This window comes from Phodopus roborovskii, unplaced genomic scaffold (assembly GCF_943737965.1).
Source record: "Phodopus roborovskii unplaced genomic scaffold, PHOROB, whole genome shotgun sequence".
In the NCBI taxonomy this organism is placed as follows: Eukaryota; Metazoa; Chordata; class Mammalia; order Rodentia; family Cricetidae; genus Phodopus; species Phodopus roborovskii.
This window is the reverse complement of record NW_026126408.1, coordinates 11876339-11895506: the sequence shown is the minus strand read 5'-3', so window position 1 is coordinate 11895506 and position 19168 is coordinate 11876339. Positions and strand designations below refer to the sequence as shown.

The following is a 19168-nucleotide window of genomic DNA, read 5'->3' as shown; positions in this document are numbered from 1 at the left end:
AAACTGACTCCATTTTTGTGTATGTGTGTTTTTTTGTTTTGGTTAGCATTTTTGTCTTGTTGGGTTTTTTGTTTGTTTGCTTACTTAGTTGGTTGTTTTGATTTTTATTGTTTTTGTTTTTTCTTTGTTTTGAGAGAGACAGAAAAATCATGAAGTTATATAATCAGGGAGGTAAAGAAGATCTGGAAGGAATATGATCAAAATATTTTGCATGAAAAAGTTTTAGATAAAAAAATTATTAAACAAAGTCTAGAAAGTTCTTCAAGAGCTTTCTTGTTGCCATAGTCAATGAATGTTCTTCAGTTCTAATCTTGTTTCATTCGCTTCCTGTTCACCCATTCATTTATGCTGATATGTTTTGGTTAGAGGCCAATTTCATGGCCAGAACTGGGGGTATACAGTGTTGAGCAAGACCACTGTGCAGAGGTTCCCTCTACAGACAGCATCCTGAAGGCAACAACACAGCTCCATTGGCAGAGTGCTTGCCTAGCAGGCACAGGGCGGGGTTCTGGTCCCAGAACTCCACACAGCACACGTGATGGTGCACACCTGCCATCCTGACACTTGGAAGATGGAGGCTGCAGGGCCAGCAGTTCAAAGTCATCCTCACCTACTTGGTGAGTTTGAAACCAGCCTGAGCTACATGAGACCCTTTCTAAAAGAAAAGAGAGAGAGAGAGAGACTTCGCTCTTTCTCTTAAGACCCAACACACTCATTTGTGCACACTCATACACATGCACATGCACACTCAACAAACATGTGCTCTCACTTTCTGTCTTCCTCAGAGCCTTGAGTGAGGGCCCATTGGCCAGGCATGTGTCTATGGGGAACACTGAAATGGGGAGGAAGTTGGACTGGCTGCTAGAGGAAGCTGGGGTGGTGGTGGGGAGGCAGCCTGCAGGGGTCACTCAAGTGTATAACCCTCTGCTCATGGGTTTAGGAGTGTAGAAGCCTGAATCTCTGAATTGCATTCTCAAAGGGAGAGCACACAGCCAGAATCTCAGGCTCTGGGCCACCCAGGTAGTGCTTGTGACCAGACTCTCCAGGAAGGATGAGTGAGGACCTATGGGTTGGCACCAGCCCTTCTGGCCAAGTAATCCTGGCACATGCCTGCTACCTGGTACTCCTTTACTGAACCCTGGCCTCTTCCTGGAGCATCTGGCTCCCATAGCTGAGGGACTCTCCAGGCAGAATCAAAAGTCCTGGGAGAGTGCTCCTCCTACAATGTGGGGAGCCAGACAATTAGAGCTCTGCTGGTTCAAAGCCCAAGTGTTCTGGTGAAAGAAAGGCCAGAATTTCCCTTTCTTCCTCTTTCCTAGGGAATTAAACAGCATAGAGCAAAAATAAAGAAAAGAAAAAAAGTAATAAGTGGGAAAAAAAGAGGGAGTGGTAAAGAGAGAAGTAGGTGGAGGGGACCTTAAGTTTTAAAAATATTAATAGGGTATGTCTATAATATTAGCACATGAGAGGCAGAGCAAGATTATCTTGGGTTCAGGTCAGCCCAGGCTACATAACAAAGCCTGTCTTTAAAAAACAAAAAGTTAGGGCTGGGCGGTGGTGGCAAACACCTTTGGTCCCAGCACTCCGGAGGCAGAAGCTGTGGGATCTCTGGGAGTCTGAGGCCGGCCTGGTCTGCAGAGCGAGTTCCAGGACAGGCTCCAAAATACAAAGAAACCTTATCTCAAAAAACCAAAAACAGAAAAAAGTTAGGCCTGACACAAAGCATTAACCTTTAGTCCCAGCACTCTGGAGGTAGACACAGCTTGATCTACCAGTTGAGTTTGAGGCCAGTCAGGCCCTGTCTGAAAGAGCTAGGCCCAAGGCCCTGCTGGGCTACAGAGTGAATTTAAGGCCAATCTGGGCAAATTAGTGACACCCTACAACAACATAGAAACTAAAAATGGCTGGGCTGACAAACTGCCTGTCACTGAGCCTGACCATCCAGTTTCATCTTGAGACCCACAGAGTGGAAGTCTCTCAAACTAATTTCCACGAGTTATCTGACCTCCATAGGCATGCAGTAGTGTATACACATAAATAAATAAACAAATGTAATTTAAAAAGAAGAAGAAGCCTACAGACTACAGCCAGGATTTCTGAATCTTCTTCGAATCCCCCAAGACAGCACCCCTTACCAGCAGGAAGTAGTTTGGAAAGAATGACGCCCAAATTCCCAAATATTGTGTATAAATGTTTGTTTTCATTTAATTGGACTTTGTTATATAAAATTAAATAAAAAAAATATAAAAAAAAAAGAAGAAGAAGAAGAAGAAGAAGCCTGGAGCTACAGCTCAATGTAGCAGAGTACTTGTCTTACCTAAGTAAAGTCTCAGGTCCAGTCTCCAGCACATACATACATACACACACACATACATACATACATGCATTCATACAAGGTGGGTATGGTGATCTTGGCAGGAGAAACATCTCAAGTTTGGGACCTTAAAAGGTCTTAAAAGGTTTTGTTTGTTTTTTTATTATTATTATTAAAGTTAAAAAGAAAAAAACCAGCCCTAATATTATGTTTCCACTGAAAATCTCTGACAAGATCTATTGCTTAGTCAGTAGTCACACTTCCTCTTTACTCATCTTGCCCTCCTCTCCTCCTTCCAGTCAGATGGAGGTATGTGGCAGGCTGAGGTATTTCCACAGGTCTTCTGGGAAAATGCCTCATGGAGTTGCAAGACTGGAATAAGGCAGCACCTCAAAGAGTCCATCCTAAGGAACATAGAAAACCACAGAAGTAACCAGCTCTGTGACCACAGGACCACAGGAGGCTCAAGTCCATTCTCTGAGCCCCCTTTGTTTAAGTACCCCTGGTGAATAATCTCTTTGAGGGAGTTAGAGACAGAGCCTCTCTCTCTCTCTCTCTCTCTCTCTCTCTCTGTTGCTTTTTTTGAGACAGGGTTTCTCTGTGGCTTTGGATGCTGTCCTGGAACTAGCTCTTGTAGACCAGGCTGGTCTCAAACTCACAGAGATCCACCTGCCTCTGCCTCTGCCTCTGCCTCCTGAGTGCTGGGATCAAAGGTATGCTCTACCACTGCCCAGTTTCTCTCTCTTTCTTTCTTCCCTTTCTTGTTTATTTATTTACTTACTTGTTTTCTTATTTATTTATTTGAGACAGGGTCTCTCTAAATAGGCTTGGCTGTCATAGAACTCTCTCTATAGATCAGGCTGGTCTTGAACTCACAGAGATCCACCTGCCTCCGCCTCCCCAGTGCTGGGATTAAAAGTGTGCACCACCATTCTTGGCACTCCCTTTTTTCCTAAATAACCAATCAGATCCTTATAGCACTTTAAACTTTTCTAAGATATATATGTATGTATGTATGTGTATATATGTGTATATATGTATGTATATGTATATACATATATATTTGGGTCTGACTCCATCTCTGAGTTGGTGGCTGAGCAGGGCTGGGCATATAAGGGCACAGGCTCAGAGGATAAAGTCACCGTGAGGCCCAGGGTCATGGGCACATTGTGGTCTCCAGCCAGGCTGGAGCTCAGGTTTCCTGACTGGAGCCTGGGGCTCTTGCCAGTTCTCCCACTGTTCCTCCCTATACTCACCAGCTGTCCTGTTGAGATTCAAAACCTTCTGAGGTAAGGCAGGATCTCCTGAGGGGATTAACTTCCCATAGCTCTCAGTGTGGCCTTTGGGTTAGTAAAGCTCTCACAGAGAATATCTGGGCCTTTGCCAGTAAGGCAGGCTTGGATTTTAAAAGTTGACTCGACATGGCTCATGGTAGTTTGCCCAGACTTTTCTATGACTCCTTGTGACAGGGGCCAGCCAACTGTTGGCCTTGAATGTGCCTTTTGGGACCATTTTGACACTTTCTTTTTTTAAAAATTTATGGATTTCCTCCATTGTTTTAATTTTTGTTGTTGTTGTTGTAGACAGGGGCAAATGTAGCCCAGGCTGATCTCAAACTTGATATGTAACTGAAGATAACCCCCTACTCCTATATCCAAATTTCTGAGATTATAGATGTGAGCTACCATGCCTGACTCCGGGTATGATTCTTTTTAATTATTTCGCTTAGCCTGTCAATCAGCTAGTTGTTTTGAGAAAGGAGTTCATATAATAGTCCAGGATGGGATGGAAGATTGCTTTCAACGCCTGACCCTCATACCTCCATCTCCCAAGTGCTGGGATTTTAGGTTCTATAAGAAAGCAGGCTGAGCAAGCTATGGAGAAATCAGTAGGCATCACCTTCTATGGCTTCTGCTTCTGGTCCTGCTGTCAGATTCCTGCCCTGCTTGAATTCCTGCTCTGACTTCCTTAGATGATGGTCAGTGATATGGCAGCATAAGCCAAATAAACCCTTTCCTCCTCAAGTTTCTTATGGTCATAGTGTTTCTTCACAGCAGTAGAAACCTACCGGAGACAGTCAGTATTGCCCACATTTGAAGAGACTGCATTGGCAGGACTGGAGATGTTGGGCAGAGTGCTGGCCTGGTGCCCACAAAGCCTTGGGTTCCATTTCTAGCATGGCATGAGCAACTAGTGGCGATACTTACAATCCTAATGCTGGGGGAGGTGGGAAGATCAGAACTTCAAGATCATGCTTGGGCTCAAGATCATGCTTGGGCCAGCCTGGGATACATGAAGCCTGTCTCAGGAAGGAGAGAGAGGGAGAGGAAGGAGAGAGAGAGAGGGAGAGAGAGACAGAGGAAGAAAGGGAAGGAGAGTGGGAAGAAGGAAGAGAAAGAGAGTAAACTGCATCTTCTATGAAAATAATAGCAAAGACAGTAATGTGAACACCCTCCATATGAGACCACACAATGAAATCTCTGGAGCAGCAGGCTCTGAAGAAGCTTGCTGACTGTGAGTACCTTCAGCTTCTTAAATGCTTCTCAGTTTCTCGGTGTCAGACTGTTGCAGTTTATGAATCACACCTGGAAACTGCCCTAGCAACATTCCAGGACGAAAGAGACAGGCCCTTAGCTCTGATGGCTGATTGATAGTGAGTCAGGGAAAAGGGCACCAGACGGGCAGTCTAGAGAGGCAGCCCCTGTTTTGCACAGGAGCCTAATGAAGCAGGGAGATCTGGGTACTTTTCCTGTCTGGTACAAGTGTCTGGGAGACAAGAGTTTGGTCCTAAAGCTGGCTCCTGTGTTTCTACCATAGCTGCCTTCTCTCAGGCACTTCCCACTACCTGGATGTGGTACCTCCACACTTCTCCATAACTCATGCTTTGAAATCCTAGCCTCCCAGGTTACAGCATTAGGACCATACGTCAGGCTGGGCACTGTGGTGCACTTCTGAGGTAGAAAGGTTGCTTGGGGCAGACAGCTTGGGAAACAGACATGAGGGGGCATGCATCTAAGCTTAGCTCTCAGGAATCAGGCAGAAACTTTGCATTTGGCAAGTTTGAGGCTGCAGGCCTCAAATCTCCTGCCTCAAAAAAGCTGAGAAATGCATGCACGCGCATACACACACACACACACAGGTGTGGGGGGGCACGGTGGCTGGCGTGTGTTAGATCAAGCCTTAGGAGGTGGATGTGATAGGTCACAAACCAATTGCTGTGTTCATTAATGAGATTAGGTTGTTTTTGTTTTGTTTAACTTTTTGTTTTTGTGTTGAGACAGGATCTCATTATAAAGCCCTGGCTGGCCTGGAACTGCCTGTGTTGACCATACTAGTACTGAACTCACAGAAATCTACCTGTTTGTGTCCCTTAAATTCTAGGATTATGGGCATGCACTATCTCACCAGGCTCAGTAGGTTAATGTGTGTGTACTGTGCACATGAACACAGAGGTCAGAGAACAACCTGGGGCATCTTCCCTTCAGTACTTTTTTTTTTTTTTTTGAGATTGGGTCTCTCATTGGCTTGAAACTCACCAAGCAGACTAAGCTGTCTCTCCATTGAGCCCCAGGGTCTACCTGCCTCTTTCTCCCCAGCACTGGGATTGCAAATGCACATCACCATACTTGGCTTTTCAAAATGGGTTCTGGGACTTGAACTTAGGTTCTTGAACTTGCAAGCAAGCACTTTGCCAACAGCTGAGCTATTTCCCTAGCTCTATTCATAGAAAAAGCCAAAGGTTCTTGTCTGTTCTTTCAGTCATGCGACAATATAATGAGAAGTTCTGTCTATGAGGAAAGTAGGCCCTCACCAGACACAGAATCTATAGTGCCTTGATCTTGGGCATCCTAGAGTCTGGAGCTATAAGCAACAGATGTTTGTTTAGGAGCCACCGAGACTATGGGATTTGTTTAATAACCTGAATTGACTGAAAAACACAAATGAGTTCCATGCATGCTGTACTTATACATCATGTTCCTCTTGGAATGTATGTTTTATTCAGGTCAACTATAGGAGACTGCCAGTGTTCAATCAAATCACAATCATAATTTAAACCTGATATTGTTTCATAACAAAAGTAATATAATTTGCATCATTGAACAGCTATTCAAAATGATGGTAATGAAGGCTATTAATAGTTTTTTTCTCCATTTACTCATTGTTCATTCATTCATTCATGGGAGCTCATTACGAGGAAGACTTATCTTTAAGCCTAAGGTATAGAATGAAGTTCTCTTGCGTCCTTTGCAGACTAGTGGGAAGATAATCCACAGATATGGAGGCAGTCAGGGCCAGTGTCACAAGGCATGTGTGTGGTCCCAACACTGGGGTGAGGGACAGGTAGAGGTATGAGGATCAGCAGTTCAAGGTTATGCTTAGGTGCATAGTGAGTTGGAGGCCAACCATGGCTACATGAGACCCTGTTCAAAAGAAAAAACGGGGAAAGATGGGGAAGGGGAGGAGGAAGGGAGGGGAGGAGGAAGGGAGGGGAGGAGGAAGGGAGGGAGGGGAGGAGGAAGGGAGGGAGGGGAGGAGGGAGGGAGGGGAGGAGGGAGGGGAGGAGGGAGGGAGGGGGAGGAGGGAGGGAGGGGAGGAGGGAGGGAGGGGGAGGAGGAAGGGAGGGGAGGAGGGAGGGAGGGAGGGGAGGAGGAAGGGAGGGAGGGGAGGAGGAAGGGAGGGAGGGGAGGAGGGAGGGAGGGGAGGAGGGAGGGAGGGGAGGAGCAATAGTAGCAGGTGATATATTGTATCACTGTAAGCTCAGTGAGGGGAAAAGCTGATACTAAGTAAGGGGGGCTATTTTAGGAAACACCACCCCCTAAAAGCTTCATTAAGAGGTTCCATTTTGTTGTTGTTCATGAAGATGATATTTGAAACTCTGTCACAGAGCATATGTGGAGGGAGGACAAGCTCACAGGCAGAGGAAGGAGCGAGTTCCTGGACCCCACGACAGGAATATACTTGTTAGGACTGAGAACAAGGAGGCCTGTGTTATGGGATCACTGAGAGGGAAACAGAGAGCATGAAGACAAGAGGGACTTGATCGCATCCAGCCTGTGGGCCCCATTGAGGACCTTGGACTTTCTGCAAGCCGTGAGCTTTCTTGTGAAATATTACTTGAACCATGGGCGTTGGTGACCCACACCTTTAGTCCCAGCACTTGGGAGGCAGAGGCAGGCAGATTTCTGTGATTTCGAGGTCAGCCTGGTCTGTAGAGCTAGTTCCAGAACAGGCTCCAAACCTACAGAGAAACCCACTCAAAAAACAAAAACAAAAGACATGTTTTATTTGCTCCTGCCGCATTTTTAAAATGACCTAAAGATGTGTTGCTTTGCCTGCCTAAGGCACCTGACTGGTTTAATAAAAAGCTGAATGGCTAATAGTTAGGCAATAGAGGGATAGGCAGGGCTGGTGGGCAGAGAGAATAAATAGAAGAGGAATCTAGGCTCTAGAGAAGAGAACATGGGAGAAAGATAGGGAGACACTTGGGTCAGCCAGGCAGACACCAGACAGCCAGACCTGGAGTAGGACATACAGAATGAAAGAGAGGTAAAAAGTCCTGAGGCAAAATGCAGAGAAATAGGGTAAAGTAAGTTATAAGAGCTAGTGGGACAGCATGAGATAAGGCCAAGCAGTCATAATTAATAAGTCTCCATGTCATGATGTGGGGGCTTGTTGCTGGCCCAACAGAAAGCCTGCCAAAACAATCTGATTCACAGTATCCAAGGGAGGCTAGACCAGGTCTGAGGCCAGTCTAAGAGGACGGAGTAAGGGTAAGCAGACACACCTGAGAATCCTTCTGCAGGCCTCTAGTGATGAAGATGACAATCGAACCCCAGTGTGGGTCAAGAGTGTTAATCAAGAACATTAGCTGCACACCTTTAATCCCAGCACTCAAGAGGTAGAGGCAGGCGGGTCTCTGTGAGTTCGAGGCCAGCCTGGTCTACAGAGGAAGTTCCAGGACAGCCAGGGCTACATAGAGAAACCCTGTCTTGGAAAAACAAGCAAACAAACAACAACAACAACAACAACAAAAAAAAAGAACAATAGATTTTATTGACAGAACTCACATAGGATTTTTGATTGTTTGCTTCTGTTTGAAGCAAACAGAAACAACATAAAAGAAGGAATTGTGTATGCAGTATAGCCAAAACTATTTTAAAACTCAGCAGATAAAAATGTTTACTGTGCAAGCATGATGGCCTGAGCTGGGTCCTTGGTACCCATAATGGAAGAAGAGAATTGGCTCCTGAAAGTTGTCTGACTGCGGCTTGTGTGCCTACACACACACACACACACACACACACGCGCGCGCGCGCGCGCGCGCACATGCACTCACTCACTAATGCTTAGGAGATCCAAAGAGTCAGGAGTTGAAGGTGACATATCTTGACTATATCTCAAGTTTTAGGTCAGCCTGGGCTTCAAGACACACTTCTGAAAAACTGCCTCTCTCACCAGCACTCTGTGAGTTCAGTGCCAGCCTGGTCTACAGAGGGAGTTCCAGGACAGCCATGGCTGTGGAGAGAGACCCTGTGTCAAAAACAAAACAAAATAAACTCCTACCCCTCTTTTTAAAAAAGTTATTTTCTCTGTGTGTCCCTGGCTGTGGTGCAACTTGAACTGTAGACCAGGCTGGAATCACACTTAGAGAGGTCCACCTACTTCTGCCCGGGATTAAAGGCATGTACCACCAGCGTCCAGCTCAAAAAAACTTCTTAAGTTTTGTTTTTGTTTTTGTTTTTTTTCTAACAAGGAAGTTAATTGTGACATAGCAGGGAAAACAACAACAAGAATTGTTAAGGGCAGAGCACATCTATAGATTTATTTTAGCAATTAAAAAAAAATTTAAAGGGAAGAGCCTGGAGTCTCTGCCTTGGCTCACTGAATGGCTGACTGCTACCTATAGCGCCAGCTTCAGATGGACACTTTCTTCTGGCCTCAGGCACCAGCACTCACGTGCACATACCCACCCTGCAGACACATATACACACACATAATTAAAACCAAATACATCTTCTTAAAAAGCGCATGGTAATTACATTCAGCACAAGTGGGCGGTGAGGAAGATAAGGAAAACAAGAAGCCTGGAGGCCAGGAGGAACCTGGCCAGTCACTGAGGCTGGAGCTGGAACGGGTGTCAAAGGGACACAATAGTTAGTTCAGACTGCATGTGACTGAGAGGGAGGAATTAGGCAAAAGTGCTGGTGTTGCCCTCAGCCAGCCAGCTGAGGTGAGGATCGGTTAAGGCGTCCGTGACTACTCTATAGATAACTCAGTGCAGCTGCTATGAATTGTTTCTTTTTTTGTTTTTTGTTTTATTGTTTTTTATTTTTCGAGACAGGATTTCTCTGTATTGTTTTGGAGCCTGTCCTGGAAATTGCCCTGTAGACCATGCCAGCCTTGAACCCACAGAGATCTGCCTGCCTCTACCTCCCCAGCGCTCAGATTAAAGGCTGGTGCCACCACCGCCTGGCTGAACCTCTCCTTTTCAATATCCATGTTTAGTGTGTGTGTGTGTGTGTGTGTTTACTTGAGTCAGATATATGCTGACTGTGGTGGTACACACCTTATTGTATATAATATATATTTATATATGCTGACTGTGGTGGTGCACATCTTTATTATGTATATGTGTTTACATATATATACTGACTGTGGTGGCACACACCTGTGATCCCAGTACTCAGAGAAGTAGAAGCAGAAGGATTATCCTTGGCTGCATTGTAAACTCTAGGCCAGCCTGAGATACATGAAACCACATCTTAAAAACAACCAAAAATAGAGTAATAGACCAACCAAAAATAGTAATAGGGTAAGGGGAAGAAATGGGAGGAGAGGGGAAAGGGGAAACTGAAGTCAGAATACAATAGAAATTAATTAAATAAACTAAAAAAAAAAAAACAACTGAAAATAGACAATAAAAATAATTTTTTTGATTGACAAAACCGAGGCTCCAGAGATTAAAAAGAGGCTGCAGAGAAAAAGCAGCAGGGGAAAGAGAAGGGCTAGTAAGCCAGGCTTGCGTAGCTAGGCTTGGTGGGAAATGCCTTGCCTGTAATCCTGGTACACTATTCTTTTTTGAGGTACAGGAGTTCAAGGCTAGCCTCAGCAGGGTAAGTTGAAGGTCAGCCTGGGCTATTCATATTCTATTTTTAAAACAACAGCAAATGAAAAAGATAGAAAGCATTAGTATAGGCTTAAAACCAAACACCATAATACACACTTGCAATCCCAGAACTCAAGAGGCTAAGGCCAGAGGATGGCGTGTTTGATATGAACTGCATTACACAGTGAGTTCCAGGACATTCTGGACTACAGTTAAGAGTACTGTCTCAAACAAACAAACAAACAAGAAATTGGGACTGGTAAGATGTCTCACTCAGCTGCCCTCCAGAGGATCTAGGTTCAGTTTCTAGTACTCACATAGCAGCTTATAATCGTCTACAATTCCAGTTCCAGAGTATCTGATGCCCTCTCCTGGTATCCATGGGCACTACACACATGTGGTGTATAGACAAAACACCCACACACATAAAATAATCATAATCTAATCATAATTAAGCTTAAGAAAAGAAACCTGGGGGCTGGAGAAATGGCTCAGCAGTAAAGATCACTGTGAGTTCTTCCAGAGGACCTGAGTTCAATTCCCAGCACCTACACCTGACCGTAACTCCAACATCTGACACCCTCACAGACATACATGCAGGCAAATACCAATTGCAAATGAAATAAAAATAAATTATTTTTAAGAAAGAAATCTAGGCTTAAGGGTTGAGGATTTGGCCAAATGGTGGAGTATGTGCTTATTATGTGTGGGAGATTGATCTAAATAACCTGAATTTTTCCTTTTTGGTTTTTCGAGACAGGGTTTCTCTGTATTTTCTCTGTATTGCTTTGGAGCCTGTCCTGAAACTAGCTCTGTTGATCAGGCTGGCCTCGAACTCATAGAGACCCACCTAGCCTCTGCCTCCCGAGTGCTGGGATTAAAGGCGTGCGTCACCAACGCCCGGCTCTGAAAAAAAATTTAAATTAAATCTAAGCTCATTTATATTGAAGGACGAAAATTAGATAACATTGGAGTGATTGGCAGCCAAGACTCTTACAGTCAACGTAGTAATTTTGTCACATAGCCATGTCTCCCTCTGCTGGCCAGATCTGGTTTTGCACGATAAATCCCCGCTGACTGATGAGCGCATTCTGTCTTCTTGGTATAGTTTTATAGCTATAACCTGTCACTGGGTCTTCACTGGAAGAAGCAGCTGATGTGGGAATCCCCTGGGGAAAAAGAACTTTCTGTATTGAGCTGAGTGTGATGGTTCCCACTTGTCATCTCAGCACTTGGGAAGCCGAAACAGGAAGATCAAGAATTTGAGGCTAGCAGCGGCGCTGGTGGCGCTCGCATTTCATTTCAGCACTCAGGAGGCAGAGGCAAGAGGATCTTCGTGAGTTTGAGGGCAGCCTAGTCTACAGAGTGAGTTCCAGAATAGCCTCCAAAAGGTACAGAGAAACCCTGTTTCAACAAACAAAAACAAAACAAAACAAAAAACATAAAAAAGGATTTGAGGCTAGCTTGGGCTACATAATGAGCAATCACTTTCATTACCAAGGATGGTTTTATGAGCAGATGTTTTGGTAATTCAACCCACCACCCCATAAGGAAAAGATCACAGGGCTACAGGGTTTGGGGGGTGTTCTCAGTGGCTTCATTTATTTGATTTTATTACTTAAATTTATTTTCTATTATTTTGGCTTCTTCCACCTAGATACCTCATCAGCCTGAAGCTCCTAGACTGGGACCTCTTTACAAAACAAGGGTATCACTGGACATAGCGGCACACACCTTTAATCCCAGTCCTCAGGAGACAGCAGAGGCTGCTCTGTAACTTTGAGGTCAGTCTGGTCTACATAGAGAATTCCAGGACAGTCGGACTACAAAGTCCCTTCTCAAAAGTAATTAATTAATTAAAAAAATGAATCAAAGGCCTTCTATGCTGGTTTGTTGCCATAGCAGACAGAAGGATGAAACTTACATAAAATATATTGTGGGCCTAGCATTCCAGTTCCTGTGTGGGGAAGTTAGTTTCAAGTCAAGCACGGCGGCCCATGCGTGTAATCCTAGTTACTCAGGAGGCCAAGGCAAAAGGATTGCAAATTTAAGGCCTGTCTGGGCAACTGAGAAAGATCGTGTCTCAAAATAAAATAAAGGCAGACAGGAGGTGATGGCTCACGCCTTTAAACCCAGCACTCGAGAGGCAGAGGCAGAGGCAGAGGCCAGAGGGCAGAGGGCAGAGGCCAGAGGGCAGAGGCAGGTGGATCCCTGACTTCAAGGCCAGCCTGGTATACAGAGTGAGTTCCAGGACAGCCAGGGCTACACAGATAAACTCTGTCTTGAAAAAAAAAAAAAATAGAATAAGGGCAGTGGCTAGAGCCAGAGGGTCAGAGTGCTTGCCACACAAGTGTGATGGCCTGAGTTACCTGTGATTTTGCCCCCTCTTCCTCTGTGTCTGTGTAGCCCTGGCTGTCCTAGAACTCATTCTGTAGGCCAGGCTGGCCTTGAACACACAGAGATCTACCCACCTGCCTCTGTCTCCTCAGTGCTGAGATTAAAGGCCTACACTTCCACCGCCTGGTTCTGGGGGTGTTTTTTTTTTTTTAGGGCATTTCAGGGAGGCTTACTGACAGAGAGAGTAGCATCTGATACAGAGGAGTCTCTGAATGGTGTGAGCAGGAGCCACATGAGGTTGAATAGTGGAAAATGAGGCTGTGCAGACAGGAATAAAGGAAAAGGGACATCTTGAGCACCAGGACACTCACAGAAAGTGGGGTATTTGGGGGGACCTAAAGCAAGTCAGAACAGCTGGAGAGCCAGACAGGGAAGGATGGTGGAGACAAACCTGAAAGGAAGACACAACACTCAAACTGCTTTGAGTGTGGAGAAGGGCCTAGGAAGGAACTTATTTATTTAGAGACAGGGTTTCTTGTAGCCAGGGCTGACCTCAAACTAACTTTATAGCCAAGATGGCCTTGAGGTTCTGAGCCCCCTGTCCTATTTCCCTAGTATTGGAGTTATAGGCTTGAGCCACTGTGCCCAGATTTTCAGAGGTTGAGGGTCAAACCCAGGTTTTCATGTCTGCTAGACAAGTTGTCTACTGACAAAGCCAGATCCCAGGCCTGTATCCCTCTTCCTTGAGTGCCTGTTATGGCCTAAGAGTGCACACATATATCATTTGACTTAATCTTTGTGTAAATCCTGTGAGGGAAGGTAAACACTCCTATCCTACTGTTAAAATAGCTGTTCAGAGGACTTAAGTTATTTAGAGGGAAGCAACGATTGCCTTTCACCTTCGGCTCCCATACAGAAGGACCTGGGCCAGTGGTGACAACATGGAGAAAGCAGGTACACTTGCATTTTATCCAGCACAGTAGTGTCGGGGCAGATGAGTTAGCCAACATAGAGATGAATGTGCAAAAGCCAAGCCAAGCACAACAAGGAAATAGTTCAAGAATCAAACAGTATCCAGAAGTCAGGTTGTCAGAGCCAAGGAAGGTAAAGTTTACATAGCCAAAACTTCACCAGTAATTGTTTCAAAGGCCAAGTCCATCATTGCAGCTGGACCAGCAGAGTGGGGAAGAAAGCCAGGGAACTTCAGATGTGGGCAAGCTACCAGCTAAACCTCAAGCTGCTGGCCTGGCTGACATTCAAAATCTAGGAATTTGGGGATAGCAATGACACAAGGAGCCAAGCTTTGTTGTTTGTTTTGAGATGGGGGAGAGGGGAGGGGTCTCTTGCTGCCCAGATTGAGCTTGAACTTGCTCTGTAGCTAAAGAAAACTTTAAACTCTCCATCTTCCTCTTCCATCTTCTGAGTGTGGATGACACCATGCCTAGCTTTATCTCCTTTTTCTTTTAATTTTTATGAACTTTATTTTAAAAGCTTGTGAATAAAATAAACATCACATATCAAATCCATTTTAAATATAATTATTTAGCCTTATTTTATGTAATGTTTTGATTTGTTTGTTTGTTTGTTTTTCAAAATACGGTTTCTCTGTAGCTTTGAAGCCTGTCCTGAAACTTGCTCTGTAGACCAGGCTGGCCTCGAACTCACAGCGATCGGCCTGCCTCTGCCTCCCCAGTGCTGGGATTAAAGGCATGTGCTCCAGTACCACACAGCTAATTTAATGTATGTGAGTGTCTGCCCTCACTATTTCATGTATTTGGGTGTTAGCCTGAACACATGTATGTGTGCCACATATATTCCTGGTGTCGGTGGAAGTGAGGACAGTGGGGTCATGGATGGTTGTGAGCCACTGTGTAGAACCTCCTGGAAACCAAACCCAGATCTTCTGCACAAACAGCCAGTATCCTCAACTGTCAAGCCATCTCTCTAGGCCCCAAACCCATTTTTAAACACATGAAGAAGCTAAGGCTGACGCATAGTAGACTGTTGGGTAGAGGTCAGAACTGGAACTATGTGGTCTGGAAAGATAACTCAGCTAGAAGTGTGTGTTGCACAGGCCCGAGGAACTGAATTGTGATCTCTAATAACCCCTGCACTGGGGAGGTAAAGATAGGCCAATCCTCAGAACTTACTGGCCAGACATTTTACACAGTCACTGGGTTCCACATGAATGGAGGAACATTGCTCCTACACTGCACCTCCAAAAAAATGGAGTCAAGGGGCTTCTGAAGAGTCAGCTCAGTGACAAGAGCATTTGTTGCTTTTACAGAGGACACTGCTTCTGTTCCCAGTGCCCACATGGCAGCTCACAACTCTAATTCCAGGGGAATCTAACACCCACCTCTGACATTTGTGGGTACCAGGAACACACCAGAGATACAAACATACATTTATACAGGCAAAACACATAAAATAAAAATTAAAAACAGGCCAAAAAACCCCAAAACAAAACAAAACAAACAAACAAACAAAAAAACCAGCAGGGTTTCTTTGCATAGCCCTGGGTGTCCCAGAACTTGCTTTATGGACCAGGCTGGCCTTGAACTCAGACATCTACCTTTTTCTGCCCACTGAATGCTGGGATTAAAGACATACTACCACAACTGGCTATTTTTAAAATTTATTAATTTTTACGTGCATTGACATTTTTGCCTGCATGTATGTCTGTGCAAGGGTGCCAGATCACAGACAGCTGTGAGCCGCCATGTGGGTGCTGGGAATTGAACCTGTGTCCTCTGGAAGAACAACAGTGTTCTTAATCACTGAGCCATCTCTTCAGCCCGCCAATTTTTTTTTTTTTTAATGAGGTAATCTCTGTCCTGGAGAGGCACCCACATGAACATGCACTCATGTGTACATGTGTACACACTCCCACATACACATATATTACCACACAGGAACTGGAATGCTAGGCCCAAGCTTTTTTGTTTTATATAAATTCCATCCTTCTTTCTGCTATGGAAACAAACCAGTTAAAGAAGTCTTCTGACTTAATTTGCTTCTCTGTTGCTGTGATAAAACACTGCCAAGAGCAACTTGGAGAGGAAAGGGTTTGTTTGGTTTACAGGCTTCAGTCCATCATCAAGGTAGGACCTCAAGGCAGGAGCTTGAAGTAGTAATGATGGAGGAACACTATTTACCAGCTGGCTTCCAGGCTCACATCACATACACCGCAGGACTACCTGACCAGGGGTGATGCCTTCACAGTGGGCTGGCCTCTCCTCCATCAATTAAGAATATGCTGTCACAGGCCAACCTGATGGAGGCATTTCCTCAGTTCAGCTTCCTTCTTTCCAGGAGGCTCTAGTTTGTGTTGACACATGGCAGAATGAGCCCTGTTACAATGTTTGGCCCTCTTTAGAGAGGGTCTAGCTACTAGAATAAGGCTGGGGTTCAGCGGGAGCTAGAAAAGTGTGATGGCATTGTTATCAGGAGTACAGACAGAATCAGAGTGGTGGAGGTAAGGCCGGGAGATCAGAAGATGGACAGGCCTTTATTGGATGTGGAAGGTTATGGAGAAATGGTTGGAGTCAGAGCCCAGTGCAGGCATGAGACATGGAATCAGTTAACTGCGCTCCCAGCAAAGTGTTAAGAGAAGGCTAAGCAGAAGTAAACCAGGATAGAGAATAAATCGTGTTTAGGATTTCAACTCTAGGAGGCCTGGTGACACCCTAAAGAGTGGGGGACAGTGACGTCCTCATCTGCAAGCAAAATGGAAGGAGCAGTGAGAAACCGAGAATGGCGGTTGCAGAGAGAACACGCGTGGGTGGTGCAGCCTCAGCAGACACTCTCGGGGAAGGGGTGGGGGTTGCATGCTGAAGGAGGGACTCCCAGACTTGAGGACTGGAGAAAGCATTAGCAACCTGACAGAACCCTGTTAACAAAGGAGGGACTACATCTCCCAGCATGCTCGGGTTCGGTGGGGTGACGGCGGGCGGTGGCTGCGCCGCATCCGACTGGTGGGCGCGGGACCTGGGTGAGCACCCGAGCCTGTCATCCCTGAGGGGTCGGCGAGGTGCGGGTGGCGATGCACCGGTGTCCCTCGCACAAGGGCCGCGCCGGGCTCTTGATCCCCGCCCCGCGGCCCCGCCCCTTACCCCATCCCAGCCGGGAGACCTAGCCCGGGCCGCAGCGCAGCGGCCACAGCAACATCATTCTCGCCGCCGCTGCCCCGCCCCAACCCCTTCTGTTTTTCTCTCATTCTCCGGTGGTGGCGGCGGCGGGGAAGGCGCCGGAGAGGCAGCAGCCGCCAGCTGTGTCTGCAATGAATGATCCCCCAGCCGGAGGGGAGGACTCCAGGTGAGCTTCTGTCCTCGGGAGGATCGAGATTCCCGGGCCGCCCAGGTCCCGCATCCCCCGCCATGGATCCCTAGGGGAAAGGGAAAAGGAGGAGGAAAAGACAGCTCCGCCGCCCACCCCTATCACATTTTCCTCTTCCTTTATCTCATTGTTGCTGAAGCTGTTTACCGTAGCGCTCCCATTTGCCCCAGTATGGGGCGGGTTCCAGGCACTGCCCTTCGTCAGGAGCTGCTTGAGCGGTTGCCTGGGGATTCTACCTAATTCTACCTCTCCAGTCTGTGCATAGAAAGCCGTGGAGAGTTGTGGAGGCCTAGACTGCAGCAACCTCTGGGCCAACTCCCTGCATCCCCACCCTGGGAGGCTGCATGCGTATTGAAGAGCGGTGTTTGGGGGCTGGGCCAGCCTGGCTGATCCCGACCTAGGAGTAGGAGAGGAGGACCTCTCAGGCTGCAGAGTGGCCCTTCTGGAAGGACAGAGCCGCAAGATGGCCAGTAAGACCAAGGCCAGCGAGGCCCTTAAGGTGGTGGCCCGGTGCCGCCCCCTCAGTAGGAAGGAGGAGGCTGCTGGTCATGAGCAGATTCTGACCATGGACGTGAAACTGGGCCAGGTGACTCTGCGAAACCCCCGCGCGGCACCCGGGGAACTGCCCAAGACCTTCACCTTTGATGCTGTGTATGATGCTAGCTCCAAGCAGGCGGATTTGTATGATGAAACGGTGAGGCCCCTGATAGACTCAGTGCTTCAGGGTTTCAATGGCACCGTGTTTGCCTATGGCCAGACCGGCACCGGCAAGACCTACACTATGCAGGGGACCTGGGTGGAGCCAGAGCTCCGCGGGGTTATCCCCAACGCCTTTGAGCATATCTTCACCCACATCTCCCGCTCCCAGAACCAGCAGTACCTGGTTCGTGCCTCCTACTTGGAGATCTACCAGGAGGAGATCCGAGATCTGCTATCCAAGGAGCCAGGCAAAAGACTAGAGTTGAAGGAGAACCCTGAAACTGGGGTCTATATCAAGGACCTCTCCTCGTTTGTCACCAAGAATGTCAAGGAGATTGAGCATGTGATGAATCTGGGGAACCAGACACGGGCAGTGGGCAGCACCCATATGAATGAGGTCAGCTCCCGGTCCCATGCCATATTTGTCATCACAGTAGAGTGCAGTGAGCGCGGCTCAGATGGTCAGGACCATATCCGAGTAGGCAAGCTCAACCTAGTAGACCTGGCTGGCAGTGAGAGGCAGAACAAGGCAGGTCCCAACACAACTGGAGGGACAGCCACACAGCCCGCAGCTGGTGGTGGCAGCGGCGGTGGCAGTGGTAGTGCTGGTGGCAGCAGCGGAGAGAGGCCCAAGGAAGCCTCCAAAATCAATCTCTCACTGTCAGCTCTGGGTAATGTGATTGCTGCTCTGGCCGGCAACAGGAGCACCCACATCCCCTACCGCGACTCCAAACTGACCCGGCTGCTCCAAGACTCACTGGGGGGCAATGCCAAGACCATCATGGTGGCCACACTGGGTCCAGCTTCTCACAGTTACGATGAGAGCCTCTCTACCCTACGCTTTGCAAACCGAGCCAAGAACATCAAGAACAAACCCCGTGTGAATGAAGACCCCAAGGACACACTGCTGAGGGAATTCCAGGAAGAGATCGCTCGCTTGAAGGCCCAGCTGGAGAAGAAAGGGATGCTGGGTAAGCGACCTCGGAGAAAGAGCAGCCGAAGAAAGAAGGCTGTGTCAGCCCCAGGGGGTTACCCAGAGGGTCCAGTGATTGAGGCCTGGGTGGCTGAAGAAGAAGATGACAACAATAACAATCACCGTCCACCCCAGCCCATTCTGGAGTCAGCGCTGGAGAAGAACATGGAGAATTATCTGCAGGAACAGAAGGAGCGGCTGGAAGAGGAGAAGGCCGCCATCCAGGATGACCGCAGCCTAGTGAGTGAAGAGAAACAGAAGCTTCTAGAAGAGAAGGAGAAGATGCTGGAGGATCTGCGGAGGGAGCAGCAGGCCACAGAGTTGCTTGCAGCCAAATACAAGGTAAGGATCCCAGAGGACTAGAGAGGTCCCCACAAGGATTTTGATTGGTAGATTTTCT

At 47.0% G+C, this 19168-nt stretch overlaps 1 protein-coding gene across 1 annotated transcript in view; it reads left to right on the top strand.

Moving 5' to 3' along the window:
• Positions 1 to 17345: 17345 nt before the first annotated feature.
• Positions 17346 to 19168, top strand: part of Kif3c (kinesin family member 3C) — a 37558-nt gene continuing 35735 nt past the window's right edge. The window contains exon 1 of the mRNA XM_051181737.1: positions 17346 to 19110. Coding sequence (XP_051037694.1) covers positions 17560 to 19110 — 1551 coding nt within the window. The 5' untranslated portion in view covers positions 17346 to 17559. The remainder of the gene's footprint in view (positions 19111 to 19168) is intronic.